Source organism: Acomys russatus, chromosome 25, assembly GCF_903995435.1.
Source record: "Acomys russatus chromosome 25, mAcoRus1.1, whole genome shotgun sequence".
NCBI lineage: Eukaryota > Metazoa > Chordata > Mammalia > Rodentia > Muridae > Acomys > Acomys russatus.
The window spans coordinates 30,557,380-30,577,347 of NC_067161.1; the positions used below are offsets into that span (position 1 = coordinate 30,557,380).

Consider the following 19,968-nt stretch of genomic DNA (forward strand, 5'->3'; position numbering starts at 1 on the left):
ACTCAGGGCCACAGGGAAGGTCCCTCAGTGATTGCGGTGACAGGTTATGAAACTTGGATCAGGATAGAAAGGAGTGACCAGTAGTGAGCAGGGTCTGAATATGTTCTGAAGTTTAAATAAAAAGGATTTTCTACCTTATTGTCAGGGGGGAAAGATCAAGATAGAGAAGCATTAGCTTGCAGTGCTCGTGATGGAATAGGGAGCTCTTCGTGTTATTTGGTTTGTTTGTTTGTTTTTGTTTGTTTGTTTATTTTAATGTCATGCTGGGTATCAAGCACAGAGCCTCCTACATGCTAGACAAATGCTCTACCACTGAGCTACAGCTGCAGCCCAAGGAGGAAGCATCCGTGAGTCCAGTGTCCGCCCCCAAGAGCGCCCTCTACTAGTACTTTGGTCAACACTCATTTTCTTGCTACCATTGCCTACTAACATGACACAAAAAGTAAAAAGCACGGGATTCCTGTTTTAGTTGCAATGGCAGTAAATTATCTCTGTTTAAAAGAAAAAAGATTCCCACCATGGAACCACGAAGATGGCTCAATAGCTAAAGTGTTCACTTCAAAGCACAAAGCCCTGAGTTTGTATCCTCTACATCAGGTGTGGTGGCACTCTCCTGTAACCCCAGCACTGGGGGAAGGAAGGCAGAAACAAGAGGACCCCTGGGGCTTGCTAACCATCTAGGCAATCTAGCTAGTCAGTGAGTTCTAGGTTCCATGAGAGACCCTGTCTCAAAACATAAGGTAAGAGAGTGATAAAGGAATGTACCCAAAGTCAACATCTGTTGTTCTGTCTTTCACATGAACACAGACAAGCATACTAACACACACACACACACACACACACACACACACACACACACACACACACACAAGCTGAGCACATGGGCCTGCAAAACATTTGCACCAGGAAAATTTCTAGGCAGTATGAATGAGTGTATCTTGTATAGTAACAAATAGGCATCTTTCGACCTCTAGCCTACATGGTAAGAGCCTGTCTCACCAACACCAACAAATCATCTTTCCCTTATCACTATGGAACTAATCAATCATGCTTCTGACCATTTAAAACTACAAAGAGGTACTTAAAACATTAACAGTCCTCAAGTATTTCCCCCCTCCAAAGACTATCATTCAACTTTTGTGTCTATTATCTTTGGTTTGTTTGTGTTTGTTTGTTTCCAACACAGCTCTTTGAATCTAACAAACTTGAAGCCTACTGCAAAGCATATTGAGCCCTGGCCAATCAGTTAACCAGAATCACCACCTTTGCTTTCAGGGGAGTGGTGGTGAGGGACATGTGAGACTAAATTAGCCATTGTGCTTACATTACGTAGCTCTTAAGTTTTTAGTATTTTGGGCTTCTATTCATTTCCCTTTGACCTAAAGTCTTATCTCATCCTTGAAAATGTAAATGATCTTGCAGGCCATCACTGTTGTAATACTTCCCCTCTTCTTCCTTCTTTTCCTCCCTTTCAACAACTCCTCCTCCTCCTCTTTCTTCTTCTGGACCTAGGGGAAGCTCAAGGACAACTTTATTAGTGTTCAAGGCAAACTGATACAGATGAGATAAAAATCCTGGTAGCCGCAAGATGAAGAAAACATCATGCCTTTTAAGTTAGGCACAGAGTAAAAAAGAGAGACAGCTTCTTAAAGAAAAAAATCACTCCCAAGAATGGAAGGATGTTAACAAGTGGGAAAAAGAGCCCTGAAGCCAAGCCCCTCCCCTTACTTTAAAGAATGCTTTGTTCGTTTGTTTATTTGTCTCTCATATATTAAATTCTGACTGCAATTCCCCCTTCTTTTCTCTCCTCCCAGTCTCCCCGCACCTCCCCTCTCCCCTCACCTCCCCTCTCCTCCCAGATCTACTCCTCTATTTTTCTTCAGAAAAAAAATCAGGCCTTCCGGGGCTATCAAGCAAAGACGGCATAATAAGATGCCATAAGACTAGCTACATCCCCTCATGCTGAGGCTGGACTAGGCAACCAAGCAGGAGGAAAAGGGTCCCAAAAGCAGACAGAAGAGCCAGAGCCAACCCCCCAGTCCCACTGTTAGGAGTGCCATAAGACACTGAGCTACACAATCATAAAGTACATCAGAGGACCTAGGTCAGACCCATGCATGCTCCCTGATTCTCTCTTTAGTCTCTGTGAGCCCTTTTGATCCCTGGTTAGTTGATTCTGTGGGCCATGTTCTTGTGGTGCCCTTGACCCCTCTGGCTCCTACAAAGTTTCCTTGCCATCTTCTATGGGATTTCCCGAGCTCTGCCTAATGTTTGGCTGTGGGTCTCTGCATTTGCTCTCATCAGTTGCTGGATGAAGTCTCTCTGAAGACAGTTATGCAGATATATCCTAATATATCCTAAATATAGCCTGCTTAATCTATATAATGTTACTCGCATGTATGTTTTCAGGGTAATATTGCATTCTCGAAATCCTCATCCTCCTCCCCCCCCCCCCCCACTGCTGTGATCTGTGGTGTCGATCAAATGCACTGCCCCAAGGATTTGAAAATACTCGATACCCCTTGTTAGGCAAGTGTTCCACTGACCCCCACCCCGACCATATCGCCGTAATTATTAATTTCCATGCTCAAAATTCTGCATACATTGTGGTCAGAGAAGTCACTACAAATTGTACCTATGTATATTTGCTTTTTTTTTTAACATTTATGTTTATTTGCTTATTTTAATGACAACCAAAACAGTGCATATTTATGGTGGACAGCGTGTTTTGATATATATGTGCATTGTGGAGTGGCTAAGCCAAGGCTAACTGACATATAAATTACCTTACCTACTTTTTTATGGTGGGAACTCGTAACATGTACCCCGGCTTTAAAATATGCACACTACACGGTTACTAACCACGGTCCCTGTATTCCTAGCCAACTCCCCATTGGTTTCTGAAGACTGACTTTTACTTTGTAGCACAAAATGGTCCAAACTTTGGGCTTTCGCTACCCCAGCCGTGGAACCAGCCATCTCTCCCATTTTGTTTCAGCAGGAAATGATATTTAAAACTCAGACCTGAAGAGTGGTAGCACACGCCTTTAATCCCAGCACTTGGGAGGCAGAGGCAAGCGGATCGATGTCAGTTCGAGGCCAGCCTGGTCCACAAAGTGAATCCAGGACAGCCAAGGCTACACAGGAAACTCTTTCTGGAGAAAACAAACAAACAAACAAACAACAAAAAATGAACCAAAAACACAAAACAAACAAACAAAACTCAGACCTGTGCCATGGGTGAACTCATTGCTTATGAAATGTCATTACTTCTAGACTTTTGCAGAATACACAAAACTACACCAAAAAATCCAGAACTACACACAAATTAGTGAAATCTTCTGTTTTCTTTCCTATCTCTCACAGTGCACCCTCTGGAATCCTACTGTGTGCACAAATGATCTGCTTTGGTTGCAGGAAAGCAATCTGCAACCTGGACCTGGGCCTTGAGGTCAAGACAATGCCTCATCTCCAGCCCAGGCTAGATCCAAGACTTCATAGGGCTGTAGCCAATTGTCACAGTCGTTCTCTTCAAGGAGGTGTGGCCCTCTAACCGGCAAAGAGGAGATGGTCAGGGGGTCCGGGTGTTCACTGCCATCCTGGGCTCGGGGCCTGAAGTAGGCGCAGAGCGCCCCAGAGAAAGTGTCGGTGAAGCTGAAAATGTGTGAGCCATCGGACGCGTTGAAGAAGGACAGTTTCCCCGCCTCGTAGTCCAGCAGGATACCCACCCTCCGGGGAGGCACGCGTAGCGTCAGTGCCACGCGCTGCGGGTCTAGCACGAAGTACTCGCAGCCGTTCCACAGCCCCATCACCCAGTAGCCGGCCTCCGGGCTCAGGCGCGCGGGCCCGGAGCGCTCCACCGACTCCAGACAGACACCCAGAAACCAGCGGCTGCGCCGGCCCACGTGCACCTCCCAGTAGTGGCGGCCACTGGAGAAGCGCTCATGGCTCAGCACGCAGGTCTGCTCAGAGAACCGCTGCGGGTCGCGGGCCGCCGTAGTGGGTGGCCCCGGGCGGGAGGACACGCTCTTGTGGTCCTTGGAGACCTCCAGGCTAGGGTGGGCTGTGGCAGGATCCAAGGTCACATCCACTGAGCAGAAGAAGCGTAGGATTAGTGCACGCAGAAGAAGGTTCAGAACGGTCCCCTTCTCTCCCCTCCATTCCTCCCCATTCCCCTTCCCCCCTCCTCCCTTCATTTCCCCTCTCCTCTCCTCCTTGGAAATCTTCTTGTTTCTCCAGTTGGAATAACTGCTAGAATCGCACCCCTCCCGCCGCCTCCACCCCTATTCCCCCCCCCCCCCCCCCCCCCCCCGCACTATGTAGACCATCCCCCTTTCGCATACAGATCACTCCTGAAGCCTATCCCTTTCATAACGGGGAAAGTTCCTGCATCCCAGGTTCATGGGTGAATTCACTAGGATGGAGTGAATTGAGCAATGAGAAGATAGGTATTTGAGGCTTTGTTTCCTCTGGTCTCATTACCCAGTCTGAGGAGCCTGAACATCAATGCTGTGTCTCTGCTTTCCATCAATTTCAGGACTCTTAAAATTACAGGGGACTTCTGAGATCACTCAAATCTAGTGAGCTACATTCCAACACCCATGCCCCAAACACATCCACTTGATGGCTGAGAAATTGGAGGATACTCACCTGCCTACCCACCCACCCATTTCTTGAGACCAGTAATCCCCAATTAGCCTAGGTTGGTCTTCCTGCCTCAGCCTCCCAAGTGCTGGGATGTCAGGTATGTATCATGCCTGCCTGAGGGGCCCTTCTGTGAAATGATCTAAGAGGTTCTTTACAGACCCTGCCTTTTTTCCTACAAACAGTTTTCGGGAGCAACCCTCCTGCCGTAGGAAGTGAGCCTAGTAAACCCTGTGTGTGAACAGCGATGTATGGAACATGTGTACACATGTGAGTGTATGCAGCATGGTGTGTGTATAATGTCTTCATTTTCACGGTATGGACTTGGCTCCTGGAGAAACCCTTCCTCTGACGTCATACTCCTCATCTCTTCTGTGCGAGACCCAACCCAACCTTGTAACCAGTCGTTGTCCGTAGTCTGCGGCTGTAGTGACTCACCTGTGTATTGCTGGGCTGCTCGCCACTCTGAAACCAAAGAGAGGGGAGGAAGGGACTAAGTAAGAGCTCAGCCAGCAACTCTGGGACCTTGAGGGTGCCTTCCCTTGCTCAAGAGCTGCCCCCACAGATTAAATGGCTTCATCCTCACCTCTGGGGATTGGATTGGACAGTGGTCTAAAGGCTGTGTGCTAGGTTCTACCAAAATGGGAGGATGGAACATAGGGGCAAGGAGCGGCGGGGGGGAGGGGGGGGCTAAAGTGTAGAAACAAAGCCTATGTCTGCCTGACCAAACTCGGTCCCGGAGGCCCTGCTGAGCTGGCCCCAGCCCTAAGATGTCTTCCATCCACAGCCTCGCCTTTTATGGCGGACCATTTTAAGTAGATGTATCTTTAGTTTTCTCTTGTTCCGTTTTGGAACCAAGGGTTGACCCAAAGCAATAAAAGACATATTTCAGAGCACTGGGGCCAAGGGTGGGAGCTTAACCCTGTTCTCAATCAAAACAGCCAGTGGAACTTTAAAGATACCCAGCTCTGACATGGAGTAGCTTAGTTCTAGCAAAATGTTGATTCCCTGTTAAGTTTGCCTATGAAGTTTAAAACTAACTTGAAATTTAAAATCAACTTGAGTAAATTTATGTTTTTAAAGGTTCATCAGCTCTAAAAAGGGAAATAGATACAGGGAAGGAAAAGTTGAATTTGCTGATGCTATAAAAGCCACAATAGTGAAACAACTGAGTGGAACAGTGAGAAGGCTACCTGGACTGAAAATACTGCCTTACTGGGGAAATTATGGATGGTGTGCTAAATGGCATTGAGAAGACCCGTTCAGTGCACACAGGCAAGTCAGCGGATTCTTACCTCACACCCAGTGTGTGGGGAGTTCTGTAGGATCAATGACCTATACGTGAAACATTATTGCAGTTTGGATCTGATCTCCTATGGCCCTGAGTTAAAAGCCTAGTCCTCAGCTCTGCACTTTGTGAAATCTTCAAGAGGGGCAGCCAAGCTGAAAGCCTTTTGGCTATCTGGGAGATACTGAGACTCTGGCCTCTCCTGTTCTGTCTTTGCTTCCTGCCTACCATGAGGCAAACAACTGTCTCTACTACACATCCCCCCTCCCTCACTGCTACAATGTGCTGCCTTGCCACAGGCCCTAGGGACCATGGATTAACTCTGGAACTGTGACCCCAAATAAACCTTTGCACATTGTAATTTTACTATATCAAGTGCTATATGACACTAATAGAAAGCTGAGAAATGCAGTATAAACTAATAAAAGAAATCATAAGACAATATCTTTGTGGTATCCTCAACAAAGGTCTTCAACAAAACTTCAGAGCATAAGCCATCTGGTAAAAGTTTGATTAATTAAACTTTATCAAAAGTAATGCTCTCTCTTCACTAAGGGGAACATGAACACGATTATCAGCAAGTAACAGAATAGCAAAAGGAATCCATATTGTTTAATGTCAATAATAATTTATGCATAATTAATAAGGATACGTGTGTCATATAGGAATGTTCAAATTCAGCATCCAGATAAGAGCCACTAATAAAAGAATGAGAAAACATTTCTTCCTATGGGCCAGCAAACTTAGAGAGCTAGTTCACACAGGATGCAGGTGTAGAGAGCCTTGCTATTGTTGATGACAGGATGATGGCTTCCTTTGTTTAACCAGCATCCTAATCTCCCTTCCTGATTGTACCTCCTAGAGAAACAGGGTGATAGGATAACACACTTAGGGCTTAGTCAGTGTGATTTGCTGTGGCACGCAGTGAGAATCAACAAGAAGAGACAGACCTAACACACACACACACACACACACACACACACACACACACACACACACACACACACGAGATGGGTATTTAAACAGTGACACTTTCAGAAAGCATGAGACTATGAGTGATGTTTACAACAAAAAAAAAAAACAAAAACAAAAACAAAACAAAAAAACAAAAAAAACTAAAAGACATGTGACAAAGTAGCAGTCCAGGTTTGCAAGAATAAAATAAAATATGCATGAGACTGTTGGCCTTATGAAGGGAATATAGGCTCTTACGGTATTGTTAGGCCACAAGAAATTTCTTTTCCCATTGTCTGGCATCTAGGCAAAACCCAGTATTTCCCCCGGGACTTAAGATAGTTGATTCTTGCTAAAAGAAGTCATTCTCCTTATTTCTGGCAAAAGTCACATTTACCTGTGCCTGTGGTGCCTACTAGCACACCACGGTCTATGCTAGCCTCTATGGTCCCTCAGTGCTGCCTGGCATACCCCACCTCCACCCAGAGCCTCTCCAGCCTCTGAGCTTTGCTTCCTTCACCCAGCTTCTCTTCCCTATATAACTCATCCAGTTTGGTTCTGCCCTTAGTGCTCTGGGTTCCCCTCTTAGTTCTGTTTTGGGACCTCTCTTCTTTCATTTGCCCCTCTCCTCTTCCCTCTTCCTTCTCTTTCCTCTCATGGGCCAGTTCAGCCTGCTGACCCGGTTCAGTATGGACTCTTGCAGATGCCTCTGGCTGTGTGCTGCCTCATATCTACAATAAAAAAACCTTTTCCTCAACCATACTTAGGAGTGCCCAAGTCCTCATTTTCATTCAGGTGTGAAGAGAGGTATTTACACACATAAATAGCAGTAGCATGTCTACTCCAGACCCACAGGCAGTTCGAGGGTGAGCATCAGAAATTCCTGTTACTGTGGTGTGTAACTACTGTTGCGTTTCAAACTAGGGGGAAATGTCTGAGGTGCCTGTTCAACATCTCAAAGTAGACCTGGCTGGCAGATTCTCCCAGCATCCTTCAGTCCCTACCTGTTATAGAGTGTGGCTGGCTCACCCACTCCCTACCCTAAACTGCAGCCTAGGGGCTGGGCTGCTCTTCCCCCAGCTGCTCTTCCCTATACAATCCAGCCATTTTAGTTACCAGCTCTCTTTCGGGCCTCCTGGTTGTTGCACTGGGTTCCTCTCTCTACCCCTCTCCCTTCCTTTCCCTCTTCTCATATGGCTCAGAGTCATGTTCACTCTAGACTCTCCCAGATGTCCGTGCCTCTAATTACCCTCTCTGCTTTATCTATAAAAACTTCTAACTACACAACTCCTAGGATAAGTCATGTCCTTTCCTTTTTAATTATTTTTCATTCAGTGACCAGGATTGGAAACAATGTTTTCCCACACATAGTCTTGGGGCAATAAATATAAATATAAATATAAATATAAATATAAATGTGAAGCATGAATCTGACCTCCACCAAGTAAAATATACACACCACACATGCAACATATGAGAGAAAGTGGACATCGCAGAGAGACGGTGATGCTGCAAGGACAGACAGTAGCTGGCCAATGGCAGCTGGACTTACAGTTTTGGTTTCTTATTTGTTTGTTTGACTTAACAGTGCCGTGGAAGCCATATACATTCATTAGAAACCATGTGTGGAATTTCGATCACTTCTCAGGCTGGTGATAGGTGGATGCTACTCTATGGAGATGCTGGGAAAGCCACAGTGAGTCCTAGCCTAAGCCCGTCCAACCCGCCCCCCTCCGCCCGCCCCCAGCACTGTGCTGCTCATCTGTGATGTTTGGAAGATATATCACATGCATTTCCAACTTAGGACATTTTCAATTTACAGTAGGTTTAGAAGGGTGCGACACCATCATGGAAGTCAGGGAGCCTAGAGAGAAACAGTGGGAGAGTGGGCTGTACTCACCGGCCTTGCCTTCGGACCTTCTCCAGTCTGAAGCGACAAAGGGAAAAGGAGTTAGAAAGTCAGGACATGATGCCACATTGTGTGCCATGGTTATATCTAAGGTCCCCTTCCCTCACCACCCATGCAGCCAGCCAGCTCAGTTCCAGCCTGGGTGTCGTATTTATTGGGAGATGAGAGTTTAAGTGAATAACCATGTACAAACAGGGGACAGAAGGAATAGTCCTGAGGTGGAGGACACTTACCAAGCTCTGTCTGAAGTTTCTCTGCAAGCAAAACAGAGGATCATCAACCTTTTGATGCAAACATGTTCCCTAATCTCAAGCCACTTGTGACTGCAACTCTATCCTTAGTGTTGCACTGTAGAAGGAGGCTCACTCCCAGCATTCCAGGGCCTTGGTCCTGTCTTCAATTCAGAGGAGGGAAGCAACAGGCACTGAGCCAGAGAGGGAAAACAGGCATGGGTTTCTTCCCAAGGCTGGGAAGGAGAAGTCTAGTTGGAGAAAGGTTCATTCTATGTGAAACCACAAGATTTTCCTGGTGTATGTGGTAGTGGTTGGGGCACAGAAGCCCAGGAATAAGCCCAGCCACCAAGCACAGCCTATGTGGCTCTCGAGGTCATTCCCTGAATACTTCATTTAAAGATAAGAAGGGCACCACAATTGTTGTTGTTGTTGTTGTTGTTATTATTATTATTATTACTTTGGCTAGATGTAAAGGACATGACTCTAACTGGGCTTGGTGACGCATGCCTGTAATCCCAGCATTCAAGGAGGCAGAGGCAGATGGATCGCTGTGAGTTCAAGGCCAACCTCGTCTACAGAGTGAGTTCAGGACAGTCAAGGTTGCACAGAGAAACTCTTGTCTCAAACAACAACAAAATGATCTGCCGCTGCCTCTAGAACACAGTCCTCTGGTCTTTCCACCTTCTGTACTCTTTAAAAGCAATCAATATACTAATTCAGACTGTGATGTTGACAACTCTTTACAGCGGTTTTGTTTGGCAGGACTGGGTAGGCAGTAAGACAGAGCTATCTACGCTTCTAATTTTGTCAGGCGTCTTGACAGGGCAGTCAAATCATGGTTCTCTGTATTCTACCTATGGACCCTTCTCTGTCTCTCCTTTATTTGGGATCATTCAACCTCCTTTGATTTTTTAAAAATAATTTATTAACTTTTATTTTATGTACATTGGTGTTTAGTCTGCATGTATATCTATGAGAGGGTTTCAGATTTTGGAATTACAGACAGTTGTGAGCTGCCATGTGGGTGCTGGGAATTGAACCCGGGTCCTCTGGAGAAGCAGTCAGTGCTTTCAACCGCTGAGCCATCTCTCCAGTCCATCCTTTGATTTTTCCTTTTCCTTCTCTTTCTTCCTTTCTTTTTCTTTCTTTCTTTTTTCCCTGAGACAGGGTATTTAGCATGTATGAGCTATGCAGCATGGCATGAACGTTACCAATCCTCTTGGGTCCGCCTCCCTAATGGAATGCTGGGATTGCCATCCTTCATCACCAAGGTGCTCAAGTTCCTCACCTTCCTTCGTACAGCCCTTCACTACACCACACACCCACCACTAGAAACATGGTTTTAGGTTGGTGTGTTCCAACGAGAGAAAAAGCCGTTTACCAGAGCATCCCCATTTTAGTGCCAGTTCAAGGCTGATTCTCCATAGTGGCATTCAGGTCAAAAGTGAAAGATTGATTCTAGGAAGAGGAACTGGAGCCAGCAAACACTCCACCTGCAGCTGGCCACCCACAGGCAGCCCATCTCAGTCTGACTGAGGGAGGAGAGGCACAGAAAGATGGAGCCCCAGGTGGGTGTCACCTTTCTTTTCCTCAGAGGAGCCTTGACTGTTCTTTTCTGCTCCAGAGGTGGCCTAGGCCTACTTGTCCTGCAGCCTGCCCTGTAGTGAGGAACCCAGAACTTACCCAACCGTGCAGTTAGTCTTCCTGGAGACAAAAGGAAAAAAGGGTGCTCTCAGACAGGACAGACTATGAACCTGGAGACCTCACTCCTCGCCTGACACCCCCCCCCCCCCCCCCGCCTCCCAAGGTGTGCAGACTCAGCCCTGTGCATCTGGGAGCTAGCCTGGCTGCATCAGCACAGTGAGCCTGAGCAAACCCAGTACTTCCCACTCTCTCTGCCCTGCTCGTCCTAGGCACCCCTGCCCCTCCAAGACTGAGGTCCTTGCCTTGAGAAGCCAGCAGGTTCGTGGCCCTGCTCAGGAAGCACGGATAGAAGGTGCCTCCCCTGGCTTACCTCGGTCCTTCTCTCCCTGCTCCATCAGCTTTTCTGAAAGGAAGAATGAATGGGAAAAGCTGAGTCAAAGTGCTGCCAGGTCTCATTCCAGTCTGGGTTGCCTTCTGACCCTCCCCACCCCCCCCCCCCACCCCCACCCCACCTCCGTTCCTATTGAGAGACCTGGCAGTTAGATTCTCCTCTCTGGTAGGCAGACAGGGAGAGAGACAGTGGCTAGGTAGTAAAGGTAATAAATGTTGGCAAATTTCCAAAATGGCTGGCTTCTTCCTCAACCTCTTGACTTGAAACAAAAGCCTGGCTGCTTAGGTTTCCCCACCGGGAGGCCCCTTGTTGATGGGCTGGCTCAACAAGTTCAAGGCCTGATTGGGACACTGTCACACAACAGTTTCAGACCAATCAACCATCTTGTGTGCCCTCAGACTAACCAGCGCCACAGGAGGGGAGGAGGACTAGTGAGAGTCTTTAATGTCGCCTCTCCCCCCCCCCCACACCCCCACACACACCCCGCCCACCCACTCCCCACCCTCTGGAAGACACCGGATATTTGGATTTTTTCAGCTTTTCGAGTCCCTCTTTAGCTTCTTCGCAGAGAGTTTTCTTCTCTGCGCGTCTGTTGCATATGTATGTTTCTTCACCCCCCCCCCAGTAACCGCCCCTTTCCACTGCTGACTGTGTGAGGTGGTTGAGGTTTCTCTGCTGCTGCCTCTTGGGCTTCAGATTTTCCCCTCCTTTTAGCTCTTTAACTGTCAGAGAAAACAACCCAGTCCAGACCCCTAGACTGTATCACTGTGGAGAAAAGCTGTCTCCAGGCCCTGACTCATACCGCGGGAGTGCTGCTGCTTGTAAAAGTACTGCAGTGCCAGCAAGGTGAGCACAGCCAGGGTGAGCAGAGTGACCAGCAGGGTTCCCAGGAACGCTTTCTTCCAGGGTGATGTTCTGGGTAGGAACACATCTGGAAAACATGTCACATGGTTGTCTTGACTTAGGATCTACTAACCACCGAAACCAAGGACTATCCTAGACCCTATATCATAGAAAATCTTGAGTGACCTTTGGGTGGCCAGCTACACGTTCACTGGGAGGTATGTCCCAGGTATGAACTGGACATGAAGGCAGCTGCATAGCCTCGGCGCCCAGTTGGATCACCGGCAAGACTCCCTAGTGTGGGAGAAGAAAAGGCTGTGAATTGAAGATAGAGGGTAAGTCCTGGCAAGGGGAGGGACGTGACAGGCAGCCCTAACCCGATGGCACTGTGTTTTCTGCCTGCACACAGATGAACTGCTCCATCCCAGTCAGTAGAGTGCTCAGACCTGAGTAATAATTTACTCAGGTCCCCGGTGATGACCAAAGAGATTTCAAATGGAGCCAGGCATCCCTTCTGCTCTGCAGTGCCTGGGAGATCTGAGTGGCCTGCAGGGCATTTAAGAGTAGGATGAGGCATCAACAGCTTCTATAAAACTCACTATCACTATGGAAGAGGGGTGAAATGGTCTTAATACTGTACAGCGGGAAAGTCAGAAACAACAGAGGGAAGTTAGACCTTTGCAGCTCCGATAGTTGTAACACACACCTTTCTGATGTGTGCCTTAAATCCCTTCCTTCCGTGTGCAGCATGCCCTGGCTCTAAGGCCGCTGTCCTTCTACTAGCACTAAGAATAAATTCATTTAATCTAAATTTAAATTGAGTCAAAGTCTCTGGTTTCCCCCAGTCGATTCGGAAGCCACGGCACTGGTGTGTCCTTCACCTCACCACCACTTATAGCTGGTCAGCCACAACTCTACCTTTCCATCTCTCAGCCTACATACACTTGAAGGAACCCAAAATCCCAAGTGTTTTGTTTGTGAAAAACAGTGAGCTGTTCTGTTCTACCTGGCTGGGGAAGCCACAGGTTGTCACTTGCTTCCTGACATTTGTCTCACTTCTCACACCCCTGGAAGAATATCCATCGAAGCCAATAGCTGCTTAGCCAGAACACCAACCCAAGCAAGCCCTGTGGTGGTTTGAATGAAAACAGCCACCAAAACACCAACCCAGCCTCAAAACCTTCCACATACAATTTGTCCTGCCTACAAGATGTGCTGTGGTAAAGGTGGTACATAAATTGGGGGATTGGTCAACCAATCACTGGCCCAGCTTTGAGAACATGCATGAAAGGAAGCCCACCCCTGACACTGCCTGCAGGGCCAGGAACCAGGGCCTGGATAGCCGAGACACGTAGGATAGAATCAAACATGACCAGCAAAGAAAAAAAAAAAAGATTTATAGGGACCAGAGGGGTCAAGGACACCACACGAACACCCACAGAATAAACTAACCTGGCTGCATAGAAGCTCACAGAGACTGAACTGCCAGTCATGGAGTCTTCCTGGGGCTGACCTAAGCTCTCTGCACATATGTTATGGATGTGTAGCTTGCTCTTCTTTAGGACTCCTAACAGTGGGAGCTGGGGCTGTCTCTGACTCTTTTCCCTGTTCTTGGGACCCTTTTCCTCCCACTGGGCTGCCTCACCCAGCCTTAATATGAGGGGTGGTGCCTAGTCTTATTGCAACTGGAGGTGTTCAGTGGACAGCCTGGGATAATGAAAACTTTCTGGAAGCAGACACTGATGATAGGTGCCCAACAGGAGCCTAGCGTAATCATCATCTGCAAGGCTCCACCCAGCAACTGACGGGAACAGATGCAGAGACCCACAGCCAAACATTAGGTAAAGCTCGGGAAATCCCCAGGGAGAGGAACAGGGAGTGGAAACTGCAGTTGGGTTGTAACCTATGGGAGAAGTATAAATTTAAAAGAAACAACAATTAAAAAAGGAAATAGCCCCCATAGGCTCATGCAGAGTGGCATTATTGCAGGTGTGGCCTTTTTTCTGAGGAAGTGTGTCGTTGGGAGTGGGCTTTGAGATTTCAGAAGCTCAAGGCAGTCCCAGTCACTCTCAGAGAGTGACTCTTACCCAAGTAGATTCAGGTTTCAAAGTCACCTCAACAGTTACTCAGCCAGGGCTCAGAGTCCTTGCATCCTCACAGAGCACCACTGGGCCAGTCACCACGGAGCTGGTGATGATTAGAGCCAGTGCCTACTGACCTGCAATATGCAGCACAAACTCTTTCTTCTGGGCCAGGAGGGGGTTCTGGATTGAGCAAGACACATTGTAATGAGCCCCTCGTTGGACAATCACAGATGTCTCCACACTGAACAGGCCGTGGGCATTCTGGATAATGGCTTCAGATTCTGGAGGAAGGCACTGGCCCCGGTGGTCGGTCCACTGAACCTTCGGCCTGGGGTACCAGCCACTGGACCTGCATTGCAGCTGAATGCCTCCTTCTTCGTTGAAGCCCTCAAGGGAGATGTGTGGGTCTGAGCCCAACCCTGGGAAAACAGAAGGAGTGGGGAAGATCAGGCTCACTCCTGGAAGCTATGAGCTTGCATATAGCCCTCCTCTGAACTGCCACGGACAGTTTAGATTAGGCAGGGACATTAGGAAATACTCAAAGGAGGGCCATATCACTTAGTCATCTGTTTAATAAACAATCCCGCTACAATGAAGAATCATCTCACCCAGAATTCCAACAGACTACTCTCTGTTAATTCTCAATAGATCTCAAATGCCGGTGGTATATGCAACCCTTTCCCGGACACACAGCACTAGTTCTGTTATCTATCTGGCTCTCTTTTGTCATTTAACTATCAACGTATGTGCTAGTGGCCAAACCCAGCTCTTGCTCATTTGGGTAAACGTCCTACCACTGAGCTATATCCCCAGCCATATGATTTTAACTTGCAAAATATTAATACACGTGTATATATGTATATACATGTGTGTACACAAATACACATAAAACCTGAGTCCATTTTTGTTAGTGGTACAAATAGAGTTTCAAAGCCCACCACTCTGCAAGTATGTAACAACAATACTCAAAGTCTATCAACTTGAGAGTCGGGGGCGTGGGAGGGGTTTGAAGAAGGCTATATGGAAAGGGTTGGAGGGGGGGAAAGTGATATAATTCTATTTCAATAAAAAAAATTAAGATATTAATGTTGCTTAAAACCTAGTGATGTACAAAGTGAATATTAGGAAAGCCCCAAACCTTTCTCTATCATTTTTATTACTTATATTCTGACTGCTAGGGCCGTCAATTTCTATTAGCTTCTAGTTTGTATTTCTTACAGATCTTTCTACAGCGTCCCCCTTTATTTCTTATGCACAAAAACATACGCCATCAAATTTCTTTGGCATGTTCTTTTTAACCCCTCTCGCTAACAGATCCTAGGAATCACTATGCATCTGCTCCCTGAGCTCCTTGTTTTCCTAGCTTCAGCACGTGGACGGTGCTGACGGATTGCATCCAGCCTCTACATGGTGGTATTTAGGAAGCTTCAGTGCCTTTGAAATCCTAAACAACACTACAAATACTAATCTCACACAAATGCCTATTATACCTCTGTCTTCTGTGTGGCTCTGACTCACCTTATACCCTATGTCACTTTGATCCACCTTGTCGTTATGGACTAAAACTATATATGTTTCAGCTCTCTTGAAGTCGTTCAGTATTTTTATGAACTTTTTTTTTCCTTTTTATTTGTTGCATATGGATTTGTTAGGACTTTCTTTGTCTTTTTAACTTTTTAAAAGCTTCCCCCCACCCCCGCACCGCGCATGCCCCGTGGTTCTGGGGATTGAACCGTAGTCTGTGTGTACTAGGCAGGCACTAGGCCTCTGAAATGCCCCACTCAACGTGTTTGGTTCGGTTCGGTTCGGTTCGGTTTGGTTTCCCACTCAATGTTTTAACACATTGTGTTTGTTTGTTTTCTATCTGTGATTCTCTCTATAATTTTGACTCCTGGAGTATTCGGCAGCTCTAGCCAACCCTATCTTTCCACCTCCTGCTCCTGGCTGGCTCGAGAACGTACCTGCTACTTCCAGCTCCCATATGGCTTCGCCGGAGAAGTTGTGAGAAAGGAAGCGGCACCCATAATGGCCCTCATCGGAGGGAGCCACTCTAAGGATGTGCAGGATCACGCTGCCATCCACAATGCCATTAGTATCAAATAAGGTCCTGTTGCGGAACTCCGGCATCTGCGGGCTGGAGAGGCCCTGCGGCTCCTGATACTGGTACAGCACGTTGGAGACGTCGGTCCTGAACCAAAGGATTTCCATGTGCTCTGCGTCCTGGTATGGTGACAAGTGGCACTGGAACTCCACTGCTTCCCCGACGAGGGCCAAAATGGGCTCTTCAGGGCCCAGCACCTTGACCTCGTCTAGTACAGCAATCCAAAACAATGGCAAAGATCAACCCACTTCAAACGTAATTTTTTTAACCACTTTCCCTTTGTAGATCAGGAATCTACAGCAAAGTTTGCAAATAACAAAGAAGAGATGCTCATTAAAAAAAAAAAAAAAAAAAAAAAAAGCCGTGTGGTTTCCTGGAGAAGAAACTGTCATGAAAAATGTCAGAGTATAAATTAAAATAGCTACGGACACACATTGTAGCCAGGTGCAGGACTGGACTTGTTACTGGTTTGCATCAATCAAGAGTAAATTATATTCGGGGAGCTGTGTAAATATGATCAGAGAAACACACTAAATGCAATGTGTGAGTCCAAAAAAAAAAAAAAAAAAAACCATGCCTATGATATGAAATAGAGAGTTGCGTATTTGTGTAAGCACACCAAGAAAAAGATCCTGAACTAGGGAAGCCATTATGGCTGAGGGTGGTGACTTCTGTGCAATGAGTACAGCTAGTCTTATTCTGTCGGAGTCTTAGTAGAATTTCTATTGCTACGATAAACATCATGGCCAAAAGTAACCTGAGAAGGAAAGGCTTCCTCTTACAGGTAAGCCAGGGCAGGAACGCACGGCAGGAACCTGGAGGCAGGAACTGAAGCAAGGACCCTGGAGGAGGACTGCCTACGGGCTTGTCCTCTGTGGATTGCTCAGCCTGCTTTCTCATACACCCCAGGGTGACCTGCCCAGGGTGTATAAACTCACAATGGTCTGGGGCCTCCCGTATCGATTATTAGCTTTAAAATGCCACAGGCTTTATGCAGGCTGATCATATAGAGGCATTTTCTCAAGGGTGCCTCCCTCTACCTGGATATCTCTGACTTGTGTTAAACTGACAGTAAAGTAGGCAGGTCAGGCAGCTCTCACAGTGTTTATCAACAGAATATGGGCGTATAGCTTTTATAAAAAAAAAACAAAATATAAAAAAATACATAAGCTTACTCTCTTCTTTGTACTTTAGTATTTAAATGAATTCTTCTGTTGAGAGATCTGCCATGATTTTTCATCTGATCAATAGATTGTTTCATACATTGACAGTGTCTCTGGATGGTCCCTCTGCTATCCTTAAGTTAGTCTGTTTCCTCTTTCCCAGATTCAGCTAAAACTTCTTCCCCAAACCCAGACATCCTACATCTCCCCCCTCGTCCTTCGCTCTGCCCATGGATTGTGGAAGTTTCTCACTCTGTGTCATTTCAGACCAAACCTCCCGCCTCCTAGAAGAATCCCCATCAATCCAATCACCTTCCTACCAGCTTCTCTCTCCAGGGTCTCGTCACCTGTGTTTCTCACACACCTGAGACCGCTCACTCTCAGGCTCTCTCCACGCTGTCTCAATTTATCCCTTGCTATTGTCTTCCCAGGGAATGAAGCTTTCCAGGGAAAGCCTTTCTCTGACCTGAGCTTGTTCTTGCTCTCCCGGGAAGTGTATATGGGAAATGGCCGGTGAGCTGATGGAAGACCACCGAGAGGCAGTCTTTAACAACTGGTACAGAAGCAATGAATGGTGGTATGCAAGCGTGATCCCAGCATTGGGGGAGGCTGAGGCAGGAGGATTGCAAGCTCCAGGCCACCCCAGGCTGCATAGCAAGAACCTGTCTGGAAAGCAAACCAACAAAACAGTAACCAACCAACCAAACAAACAAACAAAAACAAGTGAAACTAAAACAACCAAGCAAACAAAAATCCAAAACCTTGTATGGGAATCCTTTCGCATTTTAGCAGTTAGCGTGGTCTGGTGCTGGGTGATAAGAGCCCATTCCTAAAGGGCACCTAGTGGAGACACCGCAGAGTTTGGGTGAATACGGCTGCAGATCAAAGACACTACCTGAGTTCACCTCTCCCAACCGAAGGAAGAGAAGGTGGGTGAAGAAGATGCTGCTGCATCGAGGTATTTGCTTCAGAAACCCCAGGAATACCGAGAAACCCGCCATCCGTCAGCAGTGAGAGTCACCTAGAAAATAATATACATGCAGGGTGTGAGCAGTGAGTCTTCGCCCGGCAGGCCAGATCTGCTGTCATCTCGGTTGTTTGTTTGTTTGTTTGTTTGTTTGTTTGTTTTCTGATCCTGGAGTTCCATATCAGGCCCATGGCTTTTAAACCATGACGTGATATGAGAACTGCTTCTAATTTTACCAGGCGATGTTCTCACCACTGGGCTTGTTGGAACTCACAGCTCTGTGAACGGACAGGGCCGAAGGGTCCCAGAGGAATCCAAGTATTGTTTTGGAGTCAGGAATGGAGCCATACACTGTGTGTGTGTGTGTGGGGGGGGGTTCAGTGTCACTCTCCTCTGGGTTAGCGACACTCCCCAGAGAATGAGAAATCTGGGAAGAATCTCAAATACAGCTTTATCTCCCTTCCTTCCCACGATCGGCCATTTGTGTGCACTTTTCTTTGCCATGGAACATCAGGTTCATAAAACAGAGGAACATACAGCTGTTTTTTTTTTCCAAAGCAGAATATATCTCTGGTTGCTGGCTTTTGGGACATTCTGGAACAATTTTATCTATTCTGATCCCATGGAGGGTATAGCTAGTCCCCTTTCTTGTATTTGTAGCACCTCTAAGCCCAAATGATGGAGATAGGCCATCTGGCAATCTCTTCTCCATCCTGTGGTCCAGAAGAGCGAGACTCAACCCACGCAGGGCTGTCTCCTCCAGCTCTAAGTCCCCCTGGGGGCTCTGTGAGCATGCACGCCTAGCAGCCAGTGAGTCTCATGCGGCCCACGCATCACAGAGTGCACAATCTCTTTACATAGCTTCTTTATTTAGTTGCAGGATTTAAGGCAGATTTTGTAGCTGGATGAACCTCAACTGTTGTGCTTGAGCAACAGTAGGAACCAGCGTTAAAGAAAAAGGTTAGGCTTCCTGTGGGTTGACCTGATGCTGTTTAAACTGCATGTGATAGTGCACGCCTGTGATCCTAGCATGCAGAAGGCTGCAAAGAAATCATGGATGTAAAGAGAGCCTGGGCTACCTAGCCAGACTCTGTCCCAAACGTAGATATAACTACTCTCTATATAAAAGTCACCACCTTCTCCTCCTCTCTTCACTTTCCAAACAGCATTTTGCCACTTTCTTCCAGAAAAGGTTCACCCCATCACAAAAGTTCTCTCTGGGGAGGGTGTGTTCAGTGGATCGTTTATCCTCCAGCCCAACTCAATTTTCTACTCTGCCTTTTGCCACCATATCTGCCATTGTTTGATGACCCTCACATAGCCTTTGCATCTGCTGAGCCCTAGCCATGCTGTCTGAAAAACCATTGACAAAGATGTAGGCTTGCACAGTGGGAATGCAGTCAGAGGAGATGTAAGAAGGAAGTCATGAGAGCTTCTCAGAGTGACACCTTGGCTGGGAGGATACAGACTGGTAGGAACACGATGGTGAGGTGGGAGGGGCAATGGCCAGAGATGTGAACATACCAATCCTGGGGCTTTGGAGCTCAGACTCAGGGGCTGTGGAAAGAAGGCAGAAGGGCAAGCTGGGGCCACTGCATTGGTGTTTCAGGTGTATTCTTCCAATGGAGAAGGGCACATACCCCTCTGGAGCTGAGCCAACCTTTCTGTTTTGATGGCCAGAACTTATTGGGATTACTAGTTATGCAATAACTAACAAGACCAGAGGTTCTGGGCAGGAAAAAGAGAC

General features: G+C 47.0%; 1 protein-coding gene across 1 annotated transcript; it reads right to left on the reverse strand.

Annotated features, from left to right (window-relative positions):
* Positions 1–3,431: 3,431 nt before the first annotated feature.
* On the reverse strand, positions 3,432–18,292 carry Btnl9 (butyrophilin like 9). Its single transcript, XM_051168321.1, has 10 exons — positions 18,150–18,292; positions 15,952–16,299; positions 14,125–14,409; positions 11,866–11,994; positions 11,043–11,075; positions 10,712–10,732; positions 9,029–9,049; positions 8,787–8,813; positions 5,083–5,109; positions 3,432–4,090 (listed from the first exon to the last, which is right to left on the reverse strand). The coding sequence occupies exons 1-10, from the start codon at positions 18,253–18,255 to the stop codon at positions 3,453–3,455; spliced, it is 1,635 nt and encodes a 544-aa protein (XP_051024278.1). The 5' UTR covers positions 18,256–18,292; the 3' UTR covers positions 3,432–3,452.
* Positions 18,293–19,968: the final 1,676 nt, after the last annotated feature.

Coding starts and splice junctions, on each gene's coding strand:
- Btnl9 (XM_051168321.1), bottom strand. CDS start 18,255: ATGGCGGGTTTCTCGGTATTCCTGGGGTTTCTGAAGCAAATACCTCGA. Junction 10,733..11,042: donor GCAGGGAGAGAAGGACCGAG/GTAAGCCAGGGG, acceptor TTTTGTCTCCAG/GAAGACTAACTGCACGGTTG. Junction 8,814..9,028: donor GAAACTTCAGACAGAGCTTG/GTAAGTGTCCTC, acceptor TTGTCGCTTCAG/ACTGGAGAAGGTCCGAAGGC.